The sequence below is a fragment of the Bombus flavifrons genome, chromosome 11 (genome assembly GCF_040668555.2).
Source record: "Bombus flavifrons isolate JBK064 chromosome 11, iyBomFlav1_principal, whole genome shotgun sequence".
NCBI classification, from domain to species: domain Eukaryota; kingdom Metazoa; phylum Arthropoda; class Insecta; order Hymenoptera; family Apidae; genus Bombus; species Bombus flavifrons.
Window position 1 is genome coordinate 12,136,158 of NC_138452.1, and position 24,641 is coordinate 12,160,798.

General features: G+C 39.4%; 1 protein-coding gene across 6 annotated transcripts in view; it reads left to right on the top strand.

The window, feature by feature from the left end:
• The first annotated feature begins 8,150 nt into the window (after nucleotides 1-8,150).
• Lim3 (Lim3 homeobox protein) overlaps nucleotides 8,151-24,641 on the top strand; it is a 73,362-nt gene continuing 56,871 nt past the window's right edge. For 4 of the 6 annotated variants that reach the window (XR_011174440.1, XR_011174439.1, XR_011174438.1 and 1 more), the window contains exons 1-2: nucleotides 8,151-11,895; nucleotides 23,799-23,843. Coding sequence is in view for 3 of the 6 variants with exons in the window: in XM_069123309.1 (XP_068979410.1) it covers nucleotides 11,625-11,895; nucleotides 23,799-23,843 (316 nt within the window). In the remaining 3 variants the exon portion in view is untranslated. The remainder of the gene's footprint in view (nucleotides 11,896-23,798; nucleotides 23,844-24,641) is intronic. The other 2 variants (XM_069123311.1, XM_069123312.1) reach the window with 2 other exon arrangements.

Below are 24,641 nucleotides of genomic sequence, written 5' to 3' on the forward strand. Positions count from 1 at the left end.
GTTGAGACGTGTTGGTATTTTTACATATTTTATATAAACGATGAACGATTTGCGAATAAATTTAAATATTTATATTAATTTAGAAATATTACTTATAAATCGTTAGAAAAATTCTCAGATAGTAAACACGATTTAAATACAACTTTCTACCATTTATTTTCCTTGAAAATTTACGAAAGTGATCAAAGTTGAAGATTTATAGCGTTCAAGTGCCTAGCAAAGTATATATCAAAATTATGAAACAAACACATTTGCTCATACTGAAAATCTTCACACGTCACGCTATATCATTTTTTATTTCAACATCAACTACTCAATTGTTAATCGCCATTTACTTAGATAAAACTGAAATACTGTTCGGAGTACCTATATACGTGATTCATTTTGCTTCTGAAACGAATTTTCTACGTTTCTTATTATTAGGTTGTTTGCGTAGTTTCTTCTTCTTGGAATCTTGCGCAGGAGATATCGATGTATCGAAACTGGAACGTCACTCACCTTCCTCTTTTTCGTTTATTGTCTCCTTCTCTTGCCGATGTCTCGTACATGTCCCTCCACTTTACAAAAGAAGAAAGACATTATTAAATAAAATAATAGGAATTTGAAAGTTCATTAAACAATATACGCAAACTCTAACTCATATTTACTTGGACTTGGTTAATTGGAAATCTCTTCATTTCAAGGTCTCTTCGCTCTTTACTTGCAAGAATTATAATATTTACATATGTAGACGTATGTATAACTTGCGGGGACTCAATTTACGAACTATCGTTACGAATCGTCGTAATTCTGTCATATTCTATTTACCATAATATACTATAATATAAAAAAAATAAAAGAAATGTACACGTAAATTGTACAGAAAGTGATATGTACGGTACATAAACACAGCTTTCTATATAATAACTTTCACACTTTTTATATTTTACAATTAACTTTCCAATTATATTTTCACTTACATCTGTCATCCATTTATCACGTATTAACTTATTTAATTAACTCGCTTCTCATCAAATCTGAGTCTCTTCAAAGTTAAAATCATAATTCACTTTCATCCTTTGATATATCTATGTATCTACATCGAATCATCCAATAAAGTAATGTATAAGTACGCAATCTGGTTGTACTTTCTGTTTCTTCAATTTGATTGCCTCTTTTGTGAATAACTAACACGAAGTTGTAATCAAGGTTTCTCGTATCAAAAGATTTCCTCGTGATTGGGTCGGAGGAACAGATTAAACACTTAGCTCGGGGCAAAAGAATATTTTCTCTTCGACGAGTGATCTCGCTTACTTCGTTAATTGCTAATATATAATCCGTGAAACTGGATTGGTCGAATTGCGATCCATTAATTTCACATTAATTCGGCCATTCATATTGAAAACATCGCGCAAGTATCTGCCTCAAGCTTTTTAATACGTTAAATATTAAGTCGGATTCCCCCCGGAACTGGTTTGATTTGATCCGTGCACCTTAAATCACGTACTTGTTTTGTTCTCGAATTAAAGTTCGACTTTATAGCACGACGCCTGTTTCTTTAGTTTCTAACGTTTAATAAACATCCGCAGGATTCTTCCCAGACTTTAATAATTTCTATTTATATTTCTATAATGTATTATGAATATTAATCTTATTATTAGATATACAGGAAGCCTCGGTTTTAAACCACTTCGCCGGTTTATTCTGTGAGAAGAAACAAGAAGAAAATGTTATATAATCATAAGTCCGCGAATGCTCTATAAAAGGGCTATAACAAAAATATGAAACCTAAAGGCAATAGACGAATATTATCGTGAAAGATGGATCGGTCAGGGAAGACACATTGTTTGGCCCGCGAGATCGCCAGATCTTACACTGTTGGACTTTTATCTATGGGGAACGATAAAGGCGATAGTGTCTCGCACAAGAATTGATTCGAGACAAGAACCGATATAAAGGATTCATGGTGCATTCAGTGATCCGAAGCAAAATAACCATGAAACTCGGAGAGTGACAAAATCAATCTGCCAAAGATATGAAACGTGTATTCGAAACGAGGGATGGCATTTTGAAACGTAAAGACCTAACTCGAATTGATTAGTTTTCGTATCGCGTAACTTTTTTATAAACCCTTTGCAAACCTACGTTTATATAATTTCTTTTTCTTCTTTCTGCTCGTAACGCAAACTGGTGAAGTTCGATCGTTTAAAGCTGAGACATCCTGTATGTTTAATTTAATATTTTTACGTTTAAAGAAACGCGTGGGAAACATAAATAGAGATTTGCCTTTCCCTACAGATCTGGGTTTTTAGACTTTACCATTCTAAATTTTTACAACAAGTACTTTATTCTGGATATTTTATACATTTCTGCATAGACTCGTGCCTGTATGCAGCGTGAAAAGAGAAGCTCGTAGGAGCCAAGAGATTCGAGAAATATAGCAAGGAGATAGATGTATGGATAAAGAGTAGACGAGGGAGGCAAGAAGACAGAGAGAAAGAGAGTATCGGGGGTTCCTCGTAAATTCTCGCGAATAGCTTCAAGTAAAATATAGAGGTGGCTACGTTCCGCATATGTCATTCCTGCTCTTTCTCGCTCGCTTTGCGAATACTCGCGGACGATCACGTACAGACGGATAGGTGTGCAGATGTGTTTTAATCCAGTGCTTCTCAAATTGTTTTACGACTGAAATCGCCATTGTTGTTACGTGCGATAGTCAACGATCATTATACTATACCACTACATAAAAGAAAAAGAAACGCAGTAAAAAAAAATAGATGTGGAAGAAATAAAAATACGTGTAAATATTTTATGCCCCGATGCAATGCAAAAATACAAATATAAACTCGCGAATTTTTTGGATTTTCATCGTTATTTAGAAACTGAAGAAAGTACTGAGAAAACAGTTTCTACAGTCTGAAAAATTTTGATATTCTTGCGTCGAGAATTTCGTAAATTAATATTTGGAAAATTTTATTTTTTAATACTGAGTATTTAATACCGAGTGTTACCGAGTAACACTCAGCGATGGGATTTCATCACCACGCAGTATAACGAGGTATTAATCGAAGCAATTAATAACAAGTTTACTCGCGTCTTCTCGTAATTAGAAACCACAGAAACACAAAATCCCGAACGATAAATTTCACGCGATCTTACGAAGCTTAATTGGAGGCATTCGTCTTCCTATTCTCTCTCAAGATTTACGAAACTTCATTCAAAGATAATACGCGTTTCTATCGATACGTCTACAGAGATGATCTCGATTTCAGGCTGTTTGAGAAACGCTGTTCTAACTTACGTAAACGACGATGCCGTTTGGAGCAACGCGCATAGGTCTGTGGAGAAGGAAAGAAAGAGAAAGGGCGAAAGAGCGAAGAGCAAATCGTGGGGACATTTCACACGCGAGAGAACACATGCTCGAGCCAGAAACTACGAAGTACATTGGAAAGGACAGAACAAGATGTGTGCCCGATGAAAGTACATTTTCCGCTTGTGTACCAGCGCCGGCGATACGTAGGATTCGCCAAATGCGCACTGTTCTTTCCTATTTTACTTTTCAAGACGGCTCAACGTCGTCGAGTTTGATATTTTCATTCCAGTATTTGTTCTGCTAATAATTATATATTACGATTATCGTACACGTATATATTTTTATTTTCCAAAGCAGAATAAGTTTTTCTATGTCATCGCGTTATTTGATTAATTCTATTAGACCATTATTGGTTTATTAAAAAATCGTTTCTTGAACGATAAACGTAAGTTCGATACTTCATACATACGCAGATCTACATATGTAAATGTTGTACTTAATATAATTGACGATATTGATCAAATCTACCTATTCTACTTATTCGCACCAACACATCCTCCATTATGTGAAACCTCAAACGTTATTCTTCGGACGAAAATGCTCTTTTTCGCGTATACGTATCTGTCTACTGTATATACGAACTACGTATACAGGTACAATGTTTCCACACTATCACCTATGCAATTTCAATGAGATTGGAGACGTTCGTTGCAATTGGAGGTTCCAAGAATAAAATGCTAACAACGTAGACGTAGAAAACCAATGGAGATTCCTGAACGTCAAATTATCGTACAGTGAATTACCTATATCGAAGTAGACCGCGGATATTTATGCAATTTTACATTTTTATGAACACAACTGCGAAGATTTGTTTCACCTACTAAATATTGTAATTGGACATTTCATATACCTCTATTATGCGTATTTTGTACACCTCTGTTCCTTTGAGTTTCCTATTAATCCCTCTCCCTGAAACCCTAAAACATTTGATACTGTATGAAATGAAATACAAAGGCTAATTAAAAAACGCTTCATTGGAAACTGAGTGTACGTACACATGTACTTACGTACGAATATGCTTTCCGTAGCTGTATGAGCAACTCTGTTCTTCAAGTGGAAAGTATGATATTTTTAACGCGTTGGCGGTCACGCTGACCACCGATAGTCAACGTCTTTTATCAAATTCCTTGGCGCGATCGAAACATTCACTGAAAAATTTTCAACAATGTGGACGACTTGGATAATATCGGCGGACAACACGAGGACAAAATATTGTGAATATATTTCAATCTATCGTAACTTGTGGAAATATATAAAATTCGCGTGACAGTCAAACGCGTTGATACCAGTAGCTTTATAATCAGTAGGGTGTCAAGTCCGATCGTCATTTAGAAAACGATCAGTTGAATGGACAGGGAGGAGAAGCGGTGTTTGAAATTCGGAGATGATCCAGTATCGGAGGTAGCGGAAAGAGAAACGGCGCCATGGCAAAATAAAACTTGAAAATAGAAACTAGCCGGGGCTGCAATATCAGTTTCCGCGAAACCAAATAATTTTTCCCTTCGGTTTGAGGAAAATAACGGGAAATATCGTTCTTTGAAGGCGAGGCCGATCCTCTGACGCGACGCGGCGATCCTGCGGTGCCGATGCGCGCGGGGAGTGAAAACGGCCAGAGAGAGAGAGAGAGAGAGAGAGAGAAAGAGCAACCATAGTAAGCTCGAAAAGCTCGAACAGCTCGAAAAGCTCGAAAAGCCCGAAAGAGAGTGTCACGTTTCCATGGAAACCTGGTGGGGCAACTCCGCCTCTGGACTTGCCGGTTCGATATCCTCTCGTCTGCTCCCTTGCTCCAACGTCAACGTGCTCCACATTTTTCCAAGCCGGCCTCGCCAAGCATTTTCCCTGTTAGTTCACCGAAGAAAAAAAGAGAAGTCATCGATGGCGGAGTGGCGATCTGAAAAACCTCTTTTTTCCAACGAGACGCTCCGATACTTTCGAGTCGTTCGAGGATCCTCGCCACCTAGCACTTTCGTGCTCATAACCCAATTTCCCATTCCGCGCTACTTTCAATTGCATTAGCTAGGGAATCGAGTAAAAGGACGTAACCGATTCGTTCGACGTGGGTGTTTGAAAGTATATATCGGAAGGGCTGATCGGTGATCCAGAGATCGTTAATCGCGAATAATATAACGAAGCAAGAATTTCTCGTCGTTTCTCTTGTTTGCGATTTTTAATAAAGAAGAATTTCGTTTATTTGCAATGGAACGATCGAGATGACATTTTTCGACGTTGGAATGCGCGAGGACACGCGAGAAGCGTATCTTTTCCAAAAACGAGGTACAGAGATATTTGCAGGATTTTCTACTAGATTTCCAAAAGCTTCATACGTGATAACAAGGTTTGACGTTTAATTTCCTATTAATGCTTCGCTTTATCAACGGTTCTCCCATATTAAGGATATTCTTCCTCGTACCACTTTCCCTCGGAGACGTTCAACCTTTCATAGGTATAATTTCTAATACATAAAACGTATCTGTCTAATTAGAACGTAATTTCAAATCTTTCTTTTCAAAGAAACGGTTCCAAATAAGAAAGGTACTTTAAGCATCGTCCAGGTAAAGGTGGAAGTTAATTTAAAATAGGGTCGACTGCGGATTAGCGCGAAGATACGTATAAGAGTAGGTGCTCTGTTAAGATTCCTGGCCGCGAAATTTCGCGGAAATAAGTTTGAAGTGGCGCGCGCAAAACGTGGTAAAAGCTAACGTTGCCGATATCTCGGCTGGACGTGACTGCGACGTCCGCCCGAGGTCGAGGAACGTAGGTTTAATTTCGTTGAGTGCATCCAACGGGTGATCCGACGGGTCGACGCTACCCTCTGGATATGTGTCTATTCAGGAACATGTGCATGTAAGTCGCTATGCGCGCGCGCATCAGCGCCAACGCTAGCGATGGGCATTCAATGCACCCTCCGCTTGCTTTTCAAGCAAATCCACCGACTTAACGTTCTCGGTGTCGTTTCGACATTGTCTACACGTAACGCGTAAAACGAGTTTACGACGATTACGATACACACGAACACACGCTCGACTTTTTAGATGGTTGAGTCGTCTGTTGGGTATAGTAGCGTTTTTGTTTTTGGCTAAATTCGTTGGTTCCATGTCAACGACGAATCTTATCTCGAATCCGTAGACTTCTCGTCCGACTAGAGAGAACGAGTCAAGAAAAATCCTAACCGACCACGTGAAACGATTTATCGCTTCTTACAACGGAATCGAGCACTCGCTTCCATCGCTAGTGGCCATGGTAGTGTGCATAGTGTACGATACTTGACTGAATAACGCATAGGCAAAAGGTCCGTGATTCACCTAGGTACGATAAAAATATGTCTCGCTCTCGAGCCACGACTGGAATCAAGCTCTGGCGAAGTTGCGGCTTAAACCACCCCGTACATGCCCAACACCCGAAGGAGGATAGGTTGGACTTGAATCAGACCAACCCGTGGCCGCCATTATTGACCATCGGTCTTGATTAGCACGCTACTATACCGTCTTGCTTCTTTCGAATCTTCTGACATTCGTGAAATGTCGCGAAGCTTTCCTTTCCACGTTTTCGTTGCTCCTTTTCGTCTGCCATTTGTTTCTTTCGCTTTGCAGCGATAGACGTTCGGAGATTTTCTGCTCGACAGAGCGGAAGGACATCTTTTGTTCATGAAAGAACCGAACTCGTCACTTATTCAAGACCATTATCGTAGTTTACTTCATTGATGAAAATTCCTCCTCGTAAATGAGAAATAAGAAGGCACCGTGCGAGAAACTACGCTTCTTGAATATCATTGATGAAACTACTGAATCTTGGAAGGGGATAAAAATAACGAATAGACATTTTCATACTTGCGATGAAACTTGATTCGATTTTTCGATTTATTTTAGCTTATGAACGGAAAATTCCATTTTTGTGATTAGGTTAAGATATCCATAGACCTGGACGATATAGTCTGTCTATCGATATAGTAAAGACGAATACTCGCGAATGTAGGAACAGCGTGAAATTTAATGTATTTTGAAAACTCGTCGAAATTTTGCATGACAGCGTTCCTTCAAATTGGATTATACTCTTATTTAAAGGAGATACTATTTCTAAATTAAATTACGCGTTTTTAGAAATCGGAACTTCTGCTCGGATCGTTCTACTTCCATAAATCTACGCTATCGTGGGTATTAATCCCATCTTAATTCGGATACTGCAGGCGCTTAAAATATTTTGTATCGTATCGAGTTTGATCGAGTTTGAGAACGCTTGAAAATGAATTTTTGTATTCGTACGAAGATACCACAAAATGATACGAAATTCGATTCAATTGGACTTAATCGATCGATACGTAAATGCTATAATAAATATTGTACGATATTCGTATACTTTTGGAGTTCTCTGTACGTTATGTTACGAGCGTGGTTGGCAAACGGAAATCTTTCTAAAAAAACGATGCAAACTTTTTTAGGGGAACACGCGTCCTTCCGAAACGGAAACTTGGCGAGCATGTAAACACGCTGATCGAAAAGCAAGACTACAGCGTTTTCACGTTCGATTTTCCATTCGATTCGACCGCATCTACCGCAAATCATTCCAAAATCTTGTACTAGGACGCGGCAGTGTCCCCCGCGCGGTTTCTCGCACGAGGGAGACAGGTTGCGGCGCAAGCGTGCCAACATCGATACCCCACCAGAATTTCCCCCTTTTAGGTAGCAGCTAGTGCGAGACGGTTCGGTGGCTGCCGTCGATGGTAGGGTGGAAACCTCTCCTCCGACAGGGCGATGCACGCACAGTTTTAGAGAACGTTCAGAACCACCTCCACCTTTCTATGCGTCCCTCCAAGTTCCCTCCAGGTCCCTCCAGCTCTCTGATCCTCGAGGTTGAAGCCAAGAACCCCGCGAAACCGGCTCCATAGTGCCGCGGTACCCGCTAATCAAATCGCACATTCCGAGATCTCGCGGCAGTGTACATTTTTCGGTCGATCAGGCCTAACTCAGAGACGATCGTTAACATTCGCGAAGAAATTCACTACCACTGGTTGTCGTTTAGTTTTCAATCGCACACGCAGATGTGGATGAGATTTGTAAAGCATCGGTGATCGCTCATCGAATCGGTCGACGATCAATCATAGTGGACACAGTGAGGAAAGAAAAGACGAAAGCGACGAATTAAATGCAGGACGTTGCCAAAACATCGACGTGGAAGGTTGCACGGTATCGTAAACCGCGTTCTTCATTTACCTCCGAAAGTGAACCGATCGGTGCACCTTTTACGGTCAGTGTCTCCGCAGGAGATCATAAAAGGACAACGGAGAGATTAATTCGAGCAGGACGGGCCCATCGACGTGGAAGATCGGTGGCCGAACGGAATTCGGAGGATTCCCAAGAAAAGTCGTACGAAACTCAGAGACCCGGGAAAGAAAGTCATTGGCAGTGGACAGAGCGGGGGATAATCATCGTTGGGTGAATGGAGCGAACGTTTGCGGACCGATGACGAACTCGAGACGAGTTTGGTGCAGCCGATACCGGGGAAAAAACAAAAACAGAGCGTGGCAGGACGAAAATCGCGATTCAACGGCCGTGGAATTCGCCGTTTCTTACCGGTCGCCGCGGCGCGACTCGTATTCGGCTTGGAATCGCCGCACGAAAAGAAGACCCGCGACGAGCAGCGCCGGCCGAATCGTCCCAAAGTATCGCTGCTACGTGATTCATTGGGTTTTTCTCTCTATTGGCATTCGGGATTTACATCGGTCCCGGCCACGATTTCCATCGACACGCGTGTAAAAACCTCACGACCGCCCGCCGCTGATCAAAGACGAACAGCCGAGATAGACGCGCGCGCCGCGTCCAACAGATTAGAGGATAGAACTACTAACAAAGCCTTTCCTATCGATGATCTTCTTCGTCCTATCTTCCTACCGGTCGTCGTTGTTCTAATCTTCTTCGTCGATCGTCATTGTCGTGGTCGTCGTCGTGGTCGTCGTGGTCGTCGTCGTCATCGCCGTCAAGCTTTCGCCAACCGGTACGGAAGGAAAGGACAAGGAGACTCGTTCATTTCGATTGCACCTTGCCGAAACTCGTATTAGGACTGGAACGCGAGGAATAAGAAAGGCCATCGCCTTTAGAGGTGGAGTTGTATTATCATTTTACTGGTTGAACGTTCGATGTATTCGATGAGATATATCGATTACAAAGAAACGTAGAATCGAAGCGTATAAGAGACGTATTTAAAAGAAATCGGGAAAACCTTGGGGTTTTCTGGTCCAAATTATTCGCCATATCGTTTATCGCTTGCATATCGATGTTTTGGCGATACACGTCTCGTGTCAATTATAATGCAATCGCGGAAGTTTTTCGATGCACTTTGTAACATAACCGACTATGAAATTATCGAGCGTGATTCATGAAAGGCTTATTGGATAGAGAATCACGGAGCAGTCAGAGATAATCGCGGTGTCACTGGAGGAGAGCGACGAGCTGCTGATATCGTTTTAAAAGAAAATCTATAACGCGAAAGAGAAAAAACGAGACAAGAATTAGTCTAATCGCGGACGCGATTTTACAAAGAAAAAGTGTCACGATCGGAGTAGCATAACCAAGGTTATGGTCGAGATAAACCGAGACCAGTGAACAGCCTGATAAGACGTGGACCGTCGCTCTGGGTTTCAGATTGCGAGAGGGACGCAACGAGTACGCGGCTGGTTTCAAGTCCGCTCGGACCTCGTCTCGAGGTGCTCCCTCTTCCCGTCCTTTCGATTCTCGATTTCGATCTCGATTCACGCGATCCAACCGAACCGCAGGGAAGCGCAAAAATTCTGTCGGAGAATTTCAGTGATGCCGATCATCCGCCGCGGTGTCGTGCTTCGCCACTTTGAAGTGACAGTTTTCCACGAAACGATTTAACTATCGCGTCTCGACAACGACCACAGTTCCATCACTCTGGTATCGTCGTTTCTTTTAATCATCCAGTGTCGACGAGTCAATTCGAATAATATAATCATCTCCCCGTCGCTACGAAGAGTATTCGAAACGTAATAATCGTTACATTCGCGTATCTTCGCAAAAGGATAACGCGATTGTTAAACAAATGCAAACGCTATTTTAGCTGGCGTTCGTTGATCATCGAGAACGCAGCGCAAATACGCGAGACACGCGCGCACCTCGTGACTATCCCGTTTTATTAACGACAAATCAAGGTTTTTCTTGCCGCGAGAAGCGCGGTCGAAGCTATTTACAAACAAACCGTTCCGCATCAGCCTTCTGGTAACTGCGCTCGTAAACATCTACCAACGGTTGGCGCTCCGATGATCTACAAAACCGCGTAGACGTTGCTTATGCACGTGATACGCGATAGTTGAGTCGACGAGCGAAGCTCGACCGTTCTCCCCTAAACAGGCAAAGTCATCGGAAGGTGACAGAAATAAAGAGCCTCTCGACGATCGATCGCCATCGGCGTCCGCTCCGCGACAACGCCAACGAGATTACAACGGAACTTTGGACGATCGAACGATCAAACGATAAAAACATTGAAAACCGATCGTTCGCTTGGAACGGTTATTAAAACCGATCAGTCGGCTTCTCGAGTAATATCCGGAAGCGACGAACGGCTTCGACGAGCGACGAAAGTGAGTGTTGATTTCGCGCGAACCATCGATCCACGCGCAACGCCACCAGTGTCTTCGATCGAGTGCAGCTGTCTGTAGGTCCAGTGAACGGACGATCGCGATATAGAATTTCGTCTCGTGTAACAGTTTGATTAGTGCAAACGTTAATCTGGAGGACTCGATCTTCGAGATAGAGACTCTCGTGATAGTGAATCTCGCGAATGAAAACAGTCTACGAACTCGTACGATATACGACGAAAAAATTTGACGACGAAATTACCGCGCCCTTCTGAAAACTCCGTCACCGTGTGATCCGAGGTCGCGCAATCGAACCGTCGATCTTCCCGAAGAAACGACGGTACTCGTAAAGAATCGTAAGTAACGCTTTTAACGAAGGAGTTTCGCGTCGAACGAAATCGAACGATCGCTCTACGACGATAACGCAACAGTGTTATACATAGAAATCTGGTGTCGATCGATGCCGAAGGGAAAAGATATAGGACGAAGTTGAGCCGATTTCGTTAGAACGAAGAACATCCGGCGTCGGTCATAGTTCCCGTGACAGCCACTTGCTGGTTTATACTGGAGCTGTACTTGCCGTACGCACCACTGCCGGGGGGTGGCGGAATCCTCCCGGCGGTGAGCAGCGGACCTGGTTCTGGAGGGTGTCGTCCGGTATTGTTGGGTGGCGTCGATCTGTCCATGTCGGCGGCGGTGCAACCGGTCGCCACGCTGCCGACGCTACCAAGTAACGGTCCGCCGCCGCACAATCCGCTCCATCATACACCCGGGGGATTGGCGTTGCCGCCGTTGGGCTCGGCGCCGGTGATGATGCCGCGGCCACCGACGACCACCATGCCGTCCTTGGGCCCCTCGTTACCACCCTCGCACCAGGACGCTGCCGATTTGGCCGAGGCTGCGCCCAACCAGGACGTCCTGTTGGCTCTCCTCGCCAGGAACAAGAACTTGGAAGGTAAGGATTCTTTAAATTTGCTATGTTTTTGCGCCACGCTCCTCAGACCCATAGTCTCGAACATCGAGGCGAATTTGTTGGGTCGAGAAATATTTTATTTATGGAGGGAACACGGATCAAGCTGGTCACGTGGTCTTCGGATGTTTCAGAGACGTTTCAGACGGATGTTTCTTTTGTTCGTTCGAGAGTTTAGACAATAAATTTTCGTGCAAGGCGCACCGACTAAAGTCGGGGATTCTGTTGCTTACGGAGGTGCGTTACGGTTTACGTATTTGCTAGAAATATTGCAGGAGAAATAGAGAAATTGCGATGTTTGTTGATATTAATTGTTGTTATACTTACGTTATGAAAGAACGCATAGAGTATTTTGTCGAGCAATTGGAAGTGCGAGTATTTGAAGTGGATGTAGAATCAAGCTACTTACTTAAATACTTTCTGATTATCGTTTTAGATACTCTGCTTTGTTTATCGATAATACGATCGGCTGCCAATACACAAAATGAAATATCAATCGATACTTTGTTGGAATATTGGAACTTTGACATACGGATTCTTCGATTCTCATACCGCGATAAGAATTATGAACGTGAAACTACCGTGTAAGAAATAAACGTTTAAGATATGTCCGCGATCTACGATTGTTTTACGTTCGAAACTAAGGGCTCAAGTTTGTAATATTTAGCATAAACAAGTTGTAACTCCTAATGTTAATCGCATTTATACGAAAATATTTTCCTAATCGCAATAGGTATCGTTACACGCAAATCAAATCCGGCTATCGATCTTAATCTTTCCGGAATTTCTTTTCGTTTTATTTCGGTTTTCCTGGTAATTCGTATATATATCATATATTCATATTTCGCACGTTGCTTGTATCTGTCACGAACGGTTTTATCATTTCTTAAGAGTTCGTCGAAATTTTCGTGTTAGGTAACGGTTATCGTTGTCGGTAGGTTGCGTAGTAATGCGTAGAACTCGTCTTGAACGCTGGCCACAATTTGAAGAAGGAATATGTGATGCAATTCGTTGCAGACATTAACATTGTTGACACGAAGATTATATTATCTATATAAAAAAATATATCTAAATCCATGAAATATTGTAACAGAGCGTAACGCGTTAAAATTTCCAGCAAATTCAAATTCGAAGGAAATCAAATTCAATTTTATCAGCGGCCAATTTAATTTTTGCGAAAATCGGAGAAGTTAGGCGGTCGTTGAAAAAAATAAGTCGCAATTACCTTCATAGTTTTATGAAAACGTTCGTAGATAAGAAGTCTAGCGACGATAGTTCAGTCGCTATCGCAAGTTCTTATAATATCGGGTCAGGTTAAAATTTTTGTGCCACATTACGCGAACAGTAGCGAGTTCTCGATAAGAATGGTCGATCCGGATGATCGATAAGATTAACGTTCAGCTCAAGAGTGAATGATTATTACATTTGGGCCACCTTTCTATCGATCTAGAAATACCTCGTTTTTATTAATAGGAGACACCAACGCCGAAACATTTAATCTACGTTGGAAAATTGATATTTCGCGAAAGCATCGATTGTTTCGATTCGATTAAAAAACATACTTAATACAATTTAAAAAGAGATATAAAATAATGGGAACATAGAATAATAGGAACATATGTGATTGTATTCGAAAAATAGTTTATTGCGTAGCCGTACTGTCTGTGAAGAAAGATATATTTTGTATATGTACGTTTTATCATTGTAACGAAGATTAAGACAAATTAAAAAACGGCTTACGATTTACTATTAATCTATTTAATTAAACGATCGCGGCTACAAATTCACTATTTCCGAGTTGTTAACAACAGCAACGGTAGTATCTACTTACGCCATTTCACTATTTATAAGTATATCGATGAATTGAAATATTTAAAAGATTATTTATCGATGTAGGTGTTAGATAGAAGTTAACGAGAAGAACTCACGATTTGTATATATTGTTTTTTATAATTCTTTTTATTTGAATTCGCGTTAATTTATTTGTAACGATATGATTAGTTCAATACAAAGAGTTTATGAAATATTCCAATAGAAATGTCCATAAATGAAGATTAAATTTAAACTCAAAATCTGCGATCAATGGTGCGATTTATCATCGACATACTTTTTCCGTACACGACATATTTTCTACTTGCTACCCCGTAATTCTTAAAAACTTTACGTTATTGCTATACCGTGTACGTAGATATACGAAAGGAATTAATTATGTCGTAGGAAAAATGACGAAAAGCGCGATTAAAAAATATATATATATATATTTTTCTCTTTCTATTCAATAAAAATTTATTTTCAGAAAGTAACGTGATCCGTCTATTGGAACGTTCGATTTTACAGAATGTTGCTAATTCACGATGGAATATTTTCCATCATGTTATCGGTATGTTCTACGTGTAATCTCTAAAATTTGGACATCTAGGCAGGGCAAGGTTTACAGTTTACTGTACAGTTTGCTATGTACCTTGAGAAACATATTCTAAATTTCATTTGAAATTTCAATTGAAATACTAAAACTTATTTACTTACAAGTTTCTATATTTTGATGGAAAGCAAAGAACATTTTTCGACCAATTTTAATTATCGAAAAGTAAAATGAAATAAAACGTATGTATCAAAGTAATATAAAAATAGTTATATAAATCAGTATAATTGCCAAGAACGGTCTCGCGAAGCTGTAACTTTTAACTAAATTAAAATATGATAGGTATATCAAAAAGATGAAAAATACTTTCTTTTTAAAGTCTGACGGTAATTTCTGACAAGTAGATTTATCTATATTTCTTAAAATTGTAAAGACGAGCAGAGACATTAATGTTTTATGTCTCGTTTGTTTTTTCATACCTGTCTTCAGGGAAGATAAACGATCCTCTGCATTAACGTATCGAAATGGTGGTAGCCTTTCGCGTTTAACAAATTACTCCGCGCAAACGATTCACGTACTTTGCCATACTCTTTTACATTTTGTCATCTTTCGTTAGAAAACTAGGAAATGCAAAGTATGAAATCGTTACTAATACAATATCGTATTTTTTCCCCTATAGGAATCAGGATCATTTGGTTCTCTTAAACAACTTGGTGTTGCGCGATATCTTGGCGCGTACTTTTGATCTGCACGTATCAAATAAGTTTTTAGTTGGTTCTTTAGGCTCGTAGTTATTTTTTACAGTTCCTCTCGCGCATCTTTTACGCTTGTTCCGCAAAGCAAGGCATCTCGTGTATTATTTATGCGGTCGATTTCGGTGAGTAAAACAGGCCGAAAAGGTCGAAAATTCTTGAATTATGAATGCACCTGTTCGAAGATTCCTTCGTTTCATCGCTACGTTTATGAATAACAATTTTCTATTCTTAATCATGCTCAATTTCTAATTTACGTATCTAAACGTATTAAACTGCGTAAAAATGCATTTTCGCAATAAAATTAGTCTTCGTTCCTTTAATTTGCTTATAGGAGGCAGACTCGTTAGATGTAAAAACAAAATATTTTTAACGCGACAGCTTTTGCGAATTTCTCGCAAATAATAGTTTTAACGCTTCGATAGAATCGATCTAGTTATTTCTGCACCGTACTTACGAATGATACTCGATGACTCGTCTAACATCCTCAGATGACATTCAATCAGTCGCTTATTTTACTCTTATACGCACTTAGAGTTTAGAATTTAACACGGTGGTTATATTTGATACAATTCAGGTATTCGTAGAGGAGTATCTCGCCAACTAGTTACTAGTTGAGATCTGTAATTCTAAATTCTTCGTAGGAAGTAAATTTAAATCGGAATTTACCTTCTATTAGTAAGATCAAACGGATTAGACTTAATATTGGTAGCGGTAAACCAAATTAAGATATACGTAACTTGTAATAATATTAGAAGTTGCGAAATTCCTTCGAACGTAACCTTAGTTAGATATATCGATTTTCTCACTTTGCAAATTTTCCGATACTCCATAAAATCAAATTTATCACTTCTATCGTGTTTTATCTCTGTTCCAATTCGAACGTTAATCGTCGAGCGAGAAATATAAAACGCGTACAAATCTAACAAAAAATAAGTAAATTATCATTTTTCGGCAGACATTGGCCAAACGGAAGTTTGAAACGGTCGACTTGCTCGAATGCTTCTTGATAACAAAAGGTAGGTGTTGGAATAGTTGGCAGGTCCGTGTAAAGGTTTTGTTAAAAGAGCGCGGTGAGGGTGGTGGATATTTTAATAAGGTAAGTGCTGCAAGGCCGGTTGCTATGCCATTGGGGCGGTTTAATCATGTAATGTGTTCGGAGGCTCGGCCACCCCACAATCAATACGGTATTGCTTCAGCACGATAGCGAATGTGCTTAAATCTAAACCTAAATCTAAACTGAGGCCCAAACAACAGGACCTAAACTACACGCCAGTTATTCTTCTCCGCGTTATAGCCATCGATTAAACCTTTCCACCTAGCTAACCGTTCGTTACTATATTCTTTTTCACCCGTTATACCAATCTTACGACACCGATAAGCGTGACATCGCGAATAATTCTCTGTATCGTGGAGAATTCTTAATCACGCGTATCGATTAGATTCTTTATGCGTACAAGAAAACGAGAAAGACAAGAAAATGAAAACTGTCGTGTACTTTCCGTTAGTACCCAATATTTCCAACCAGTATTTTCTTATTTTGTATTTTGCTATTTTTCCATCGAACGAACTAAGAAAAAAATCCTTACCAGCTTGCACATAGAATTTTTTAAACGCCAAACCTCCTTTCTTTTTTCTAACTAAAACGAGAGCTGATATAGAAATTGGGGAATCGCAGCGGGAATAAAAATTAAATATTTTTCCAACCAATCGTTTGCAGACTCGAATAATCCGATATTTCGCCCATAACATTAACACGGTCGAGTCGTTTAACACGTTTATCCCGACGTATCGAAGGAACAAAATTTACCCGTTCTTGCGACGAAATTACAATACCTAGAAAAATGTTGAAAGAGCTGCGGAAATCGGTAATCTTCGCTATAATACCGGAAACAAGCAAACATGTTGATGATAAAACACGCGAAGGGAAACACGCGGGAGAAAACAGGCGAAACGGAGTCAAACAAAATTTTGACTAAGAAGACGAGGACAGGAGAGAGTCGCGCTTTGACAAGGAGTAGAAAGCTCCAATGAGGTTGTCAAGCATCCCTCGGGTAACTGGTAACCATAGGAAACGGTGGCTCATGGCGAATAGCAGTCGGATGGAGACGAGGGTGGAAAGAAAATGGCGGCTGGTTAGAGGGCGCGTAGCATTCACGTGCAGGGGTGGAAGAGTCGGCAGGAAAATGAGGACGAAGGTTCGTATCTTTGTTGCCGAAGGACGATGTATCGGCGGCTTTGCCGCGTTCAAAGAGAGCCCGTACCTTAAGATTCCTGTCGAGCTGACGCTCGTGTGCTCGCGTTCAGACGTCTTTTTCGTTTAGAGGTAGCCAAAGCCGATGATTGGAAGACTCGATCGTATTACGGGTATAGAGGAAGCTTTCCCGCTAAAGGGCTGCTGAATCCGCGCGCCGTTTTATGGGATTCGTCCAGGTTTTCCTTTTGCTTGGTCTCTTTTTTTGTCTTCCTCGATCGTTTCATTCGGATCTTTTCATTTTTCGTTTGCCCATCGTGATGAGAGTAGTCGTGCATGAATTAACGTCCGCGGTTCCGTTGGACAAAGTATGCGAATTACAGATCGGTTCCCTTATTCGCGTTTTGTTAAAGAATCTATTTCTCCGTTTCGTGAAGTTTGCAACTAACGTTCTATGCGAAGTTCGCGATACAGTTGGCAATAAGACGCGCAGGAAATTTAAAGGAAACGAATATAACAAATTTTTACGACGCGAAAATTAACGCGAGATTTCGATCTTACGACACTTACAAAACTTATACTTTACGTCGAAATGCCGTAAAGCAGCGATCCAACGTGTAAACCCAACGCTGTTGTACTTGGCGCAAATCCCTTCAAGTTCGAGTTAATCGAAACTTCGAACATCCATCTATGTACGACATTGAAACAAGACGTAATAAAAATTGCAAATTCCTGGAAATACATACGCAACATCGAGTAACAAAATTATAAATCTTTCGAGCGATAAAAATAACAAAGTCACGAAAGCGCAAAGAAATTTTACTTGAGAGCAAAGAATTGACACGTGATAACCGAACTACGGGAGGGAAACGTTCGTGGTAGTTTCGGTACGCATCGATTAGGAGCGACAAGGCAAACGGTAAATTTTCTGACGTAATAAAAAGTTGGTCGGTCCTTTTTCTTTTCGTATAAAAGGAACAGGAGCGTTTTCCCACCTACATTTCTCTGCCAGCGAAATGCTCGCGGGCCGGCGAGAAGGGAATTGCTTTCCAAGTCGAAAGTTTTCTGCGGTGGCGGTGGTTTTTCCTATTTTTTTATGGTATCGCCGCATCTCCTCTACCCAGCCACGGCCAGAAGCCCGTGGAAAACGAACCTCCGACGACGGCTGCTCCGGCACGGCGTTTCCTTCGTTCTATTCGTTTTCTCACCACGAGTTCGCCCCCCGAGTGACCACTCCATGTGATACATTGGCGCGGTAACGTCGTTAAAACAGCGGTTATCGACTCGCTATAGCTAGTTTCTGTCTTTATGAAGAAAAATTATTGGCTACTGCACACACGCTTATCGATGGCCGATCCAATGTGTCATTCTTACGAGCCTCGTTTCATCGTTTTGGGATTACGTTTCGAGAATTACGATTTTCCACTTTTTCGAAATAACGATTAGATAAAACGACTAACGTATATGGAATTGAACAATCGGAGAACGTCGGATAGAACATTTGTTTGTCACATCGTATTTAATGTGAGTTGAAAAACTCTTTTAAACCCCGCTTGGAAAATGTTGTTTCCAGGTAAATTTGATGCCCGCTATTTTTTTTTTTTTTTTTTTTTTTTTTGGCAACGTTAACCCACCAAGGGCCAAACGACAATCTGCTTTAATATTACAAACATCTATTTCAATTCTTCCTTTGATTTCATCAAAAAACGAAATTTGATAACGCGTATCGATGGAAAAAATATCACGAATGTAACGTTGCGTCATACATTTGATTATTCATTTATTTTGTTACTAATTTTACTATTAACTTTCGCTTCTAATGAATTCCATAAATGAACATTATAAAGGTAGATACTAATTTTCAACTATACGTATCTTTGTTAATATACAGGGTGGTTGGTAACTGGTGGTACAAGCGGAAAGGGGGTGATTCTACGCGAAAAAAGAAGTCGAAAATATAGAATAAAAATTGTTTTTTAATTTTTTTTTTTTTAATTTTTCCATCGAGACAACGATCTACAGTGAGAGTACCGTCAGTTACCAACCACTTTGTATATCCAGTTACATATCCAGTAAACGACGAATCAGTTGATTCATATAGAAACCTGAATACGTATCAGGTATGTATTAAAAAATTAATTTTTCGATATGGTAATTAATTGAACTTTAAAATCGAAGGAAATATTTTTCCTATTTTTATATTTCTAAGTTTCTATTCATCGTTTAAAGAACTTCTATCGTTCCAAATATTACATAAATTCGTTAAATATTTGTTCAATCGATTTGATAAAGGTCTTACATATCATCCGCAGATTTAAGATAAGCCTAAAAGCAAAAATGTAATAGATTATCTATTTTAGAATTCTTATATCGCGAAATTCACTATTATTCAGACGTAGGTGTGCTTGGCAATAAGCATGGCGTATTATCGTACTTTTCTACTATATTTCAAAATACGTAATTGATCCGTAACCGTAACGAAATCACATAGATCTTATATATTATAGAGTTTATAAGATACAAACGCACATGGAATCTGTGCATTCGTTAGATCGTGATAAGTAGTAGAGGAATAATAAATTTTAGAATTCAGAAAATTTCAATCTATAAATCGAAATTAATACCTGTAGATTTTCACGCAACTAAAATGAAAAATAACGCAACAGAAAAGTTAAGGCAATGTTGATCCTTAACGGGTTAGAGATAAGAAAGATCATGATTTATAGATCTGTAATAATAAGACACACGACTCGTAGATACAACTTAGAAAATATAATTCGTAGATCCGCAAAGTCTAGATTCGTTTGTCTCAATCTAATTGTCAATTCAGCGTATAAATTGCAAAGGTTGGCGCGGATCGCGAATAAAACTGGATGCCGGTGTTACGGCCTCGTAACTCGCTGGCGAATAGAAGGGCAGCGTAAAAAGTTGGTAAAGTCGAGAGGCGGCTGGTTTTCCACCGCCAGAGATCCTGTCGCGAAAATTAATGCGACGATAAAACACCGCGAGGACACGGAGAAAGGCAAATGGCGTGTAAAGTAGCGTCTGGGAAAGGATCCGCTCCTATGTCCTTCAGGCACGCGTCAAACACCCAGGCATCGAGTTACCGCGTCTCACCCTGTAGCTATTACGTCGCTGGTAACTTTTTTCCTTTTGTGACCGATCGAAGTCCACCCATTTCCAGTTTGACGTTTCAAATTCAACGTTTGATCGATAGTTCTTTTTTTTCCTCCCTTGAATCGTTTTTTTCCCCGTTCTTCTTGTTTTAGTTTTGGTTTTCCATCTTTTTTTTCTTTTTTTTTTTTTTTCCTTCTTGGAGATACTCGTGGGATCGCGACTGAAAATCTGTCCGACCAGATGATGCTATTTAGTAATACGCGAACGAATGTTAAATGTCAAGACTGTTGTTATTATGATAGACTTTAAAACACCAGCTCGATCTTTGATTATTTGTGTAAACAAGTTTGCTCGATCTAGGTACGCAAAAATCATAGTAGACACATGCATGTTCTAACTTATAAAACTTGTTTAACTGATAACGCTCCGCGACGAGAGCCGACCTCCTTTTCAGAGGCAGACATCCACGCGAGTTGGCACATTTACTAACATCGAGATAACGCTGTTATACTATAGTCTATAGTAAGTATACACATGTCATTGATTCGGCCGACTGACTGAAGAGTAGGTACTCCTGTGCGATAAGATTAAGAAACGTCTCCGTCGTTTGCTATAAATGCCGAACTTTGGCGAATTTATGTTGATGAAAAATGTTGTTACGTTACTATTAACTATACGCCGATATAAGTGAACGTTGACAGGAATTTGCTATCATATGGAATTAAATCGATAGAGATGTTTGCACGCTTCGCTAGACGTTCTCCAACTACCAACTAACTATACCGAATGCTCCTATATACATAGGTATTTCGTTATATAATAAAGGCGTCGTCGAATTAACCGATCTTCCATTATAAAATTATCCGATAAAACGGACGTGTAGAAAAAAATATGAATCCGTGAATCGTTAACATCAGGATTTTATTTATCGTGGCGATACGAGCCATTATGCATCTAGATAAAATTAAGATGTAGATAACGAGGATAGATTTCAAACAATCTAAATGGATTAAAATTACCATTAGGTGGATAACATTTTTGCAATTATATAATAATACACCATTGATTTTCTAGCTATTTCACTTACAAATAGAAAATAAAACGTTATTAATTACGCAAGCATACGTAGAAAATACTTTTAGGCTATTAAATATACAAATACATATTTATTATTATTATTATTATTATTGTTGTTGTTGTTGGTGTTATTATTGTATTTTAATAGCCTTTAACATTCAGTGGAACTGTCTTCCACGTTTATCGTTGTCTAACATTCAGGCTGCATATTCATCTTTTATTAATGTCTATTTGCAGTAAATATCTTGTAACTTCCATGCGCACTTTCCTATCAGTTTCTTTAGCTAATATAGTCGCGATATTAGCATCTCGCTACACCTTTAATGAAATATCGAAATTTCAGAATTTCAGTACGCAGTGCCACTTTTGTACAACGTATTTATAAAAGTATTCTGAATACGTCAATAGTATGAACGTTTATTTTCCATACCAAACTCGTATGTGAATTTATAGAAATCGGTCCAATTTTTGCTCCACCTGAAAGCACCTTAACTCGTTTATAAATAATCGGTGCAGAATATTCGCTTTCTACCATTCGCAAAGTCAAATGATACCACGGTATACGGTATACACAACGAGAAACACCTTCTCGTCGAACCAGCAACTAACCAGTTGAGCAAACTGCGGAAATTTTCACTCAGAAGAGCATCAGAATGGCGAACAAAGCTTTCGAAGGGATTCGATCACGAGTCCGAGCAAACATCAAGCCGCAAGAGCAATAGGCAACAGCAAAATACCGTGTAATCCGAAACGTTACGCCGAAAACTCGAGGGCTCGAGGGGGTTGGTGTTTCGTGTGGTTCGCGTTTCGTTATACGTGGGAACGCACGACTCGGGGTTATTTTTCTCGTAGGCAGTGCTCGTGGCTCCTTTCGGGCTTTGCGGTTCGGTTTTTCGACGGCGAACGCCGAGCCCGTTTTTCCGGCGCCACGTGACTCCACGATGAAGTTTCGGCCAACGTAATCACGTGCGCCCCTTCTCTGCCACGCGTTTCCCCATTGTTGCGCGAGTTTACGCGATCGCAGATTAAGTAGCTCTTGATGGGAACTAAACACCGTTTAAACCGCGCACCTCCGATACTTGGGTCTACTTTAGGCTGCGTAAATTTGTTAATAGCGTAGCGATTAAAAAACGTGGGTTGAAAAATAATTGAACAGACAGGCACACGGTGTAAGAGTATGGAATACTGGCGATGCTTCGAGATTAGAAATTTGATCGAGTTTTTAGTCGATTTTTCGCGATAATGTGATACACGAGTGTTCGTCTGACGCTGGCAATTCAACGAAACGTAGAAGAAGATTGAAAACCTCCAAATTTCATACGATCTCGTATAAACAATAGCTACGTAACAAAGATACTTCATCTCTGAGTTTGACAGATTTTCTAATTCAACGTAGTGTAACCATAGCTAACTATTAAAATCTACAAACATTTCGATTGTATAATTCAATTATTTATATCTTGAAAGATAAACCACAATGAATATTTTTATACGTTGTACTTACATCGTATTTACAGCCCTAACATTTTAACAAATACCAGGTACAATCTGTAATCGTTATCGTAATTTAGTAGGTTTCGACTTTTAAATCTCCTCTTTTTTTTTTTTTGAATAAAAGTTAGGTATATTTATTATAGCGCAGCATCATGTTAGCGTACGAAGGAAGAATTTTGCATATTTTGTTTCTAAATTCTATGACGATTCTAATTTGCGATACGTGGCGAAGTGAACGGGTTGCGATTAAAAGGAAAGAGACACGGATTAAGCTTTATATCTCATGTGTCTACGTATGTACGCGAGTAAACGAGAATAAAAAAAGTCAAACATCGATCGTTTTTTTATTTATTTATATTAAACATACACGAAAATCACATAGCAGCGTCGCTTATAAATAATTTTACCGTAAATCCACAAACAATCAAATGAAAGGTGGATGATAAATCAGAATATTGCACAGGTAAGTCCGAGCTGAACGAACGTAGTACTTGTTTGCAGGTAAATTATTTATGATCGTACCGCGAGAAAAATGTTGTCGAGTTGAAACACGCCTGACACAATGTCCCATAAAAACGTTATGGTGCTTGCCAGGCGAGCATTATTTCAACGTTTTTGCGAAATTTTACAATAAAACCACGAAACGAGACTGTAAAGAAAATGTGTTCGTCAGATTGTCAACTGTTAACAATCTAGAAGAAATTCTTTAACAGACCTTTTTATTCGTTTTCCAACTTACATGATTTTTTTTCAACATCGCATAAACCTTTTCTTTCTTATTATTTTATTCCTTTCTGTACCTTTTATTTTATAAAGAGTACGTTATTTCTAAGTTCGGTCTATGATTTTCTTTAATAAACTTAATTAGTTTATTTTTCTCCTTTTGTTTTAGAACGGAAGATCAAAACACCAAGCTGTTTTCCGATCAAGGAAGAACGTGAGTCTTTTTTAATTTGATATTTCTTTTGACTTCTGTTTATTTCTGCCCCCCCCCCCTCTTTTACGTTTCTTTAGTTTTTTTATTACGTATTGTTTTTCTTCTTAATTTATATATAATTTTGTACGTTATTCCGCGTTATATAGGTAATGTAGTTTACAAAAACGATTTAATAATCAGCAATCTGTATTCCAAGCTATACAGGTTATCTTTTATATACTATATATCATAAATTATTATATATTATGAGAAAAAGACACAATATTACATTCGATACAACATACATCTTATAGTCCACACGCTTATTTTTCAGGAAACATTCGTACTATGTACCTATATATTCGCATACAAATTCTTCATATTCTAACGAGTTTCAATAAGGAACGAAAGAAAATAGATTTATTTTAGATAAGAAAAGAAATTCTTCTGATATATATAAACCATATATATACCATATATAAACCATATATAAACCATGTCTAAAGCTGGTACTAACTTCAAATATTCTAGGGACAGTAAAACGTTATAGTAATTTTATCTTCGAAACTAATCCATTTTAATATATTTCTTGCCAATGCAATATATGACGAAAGATAGGAGTAGTGAAGTACTTAATATTGAAAATAATCCGAAAATATACAGCTACAACGTAACTCAAGACAAGCCAAACGTAACTGAAACATACTGTTCAACGATTCGCTGAAATCCAGAATTTTTCATACAAATAATCTTGTTCTTCGTTTTAAATTACGCGGACATTTTCAGCACACGTTCTATCACGACTACCCACTCCGTGAC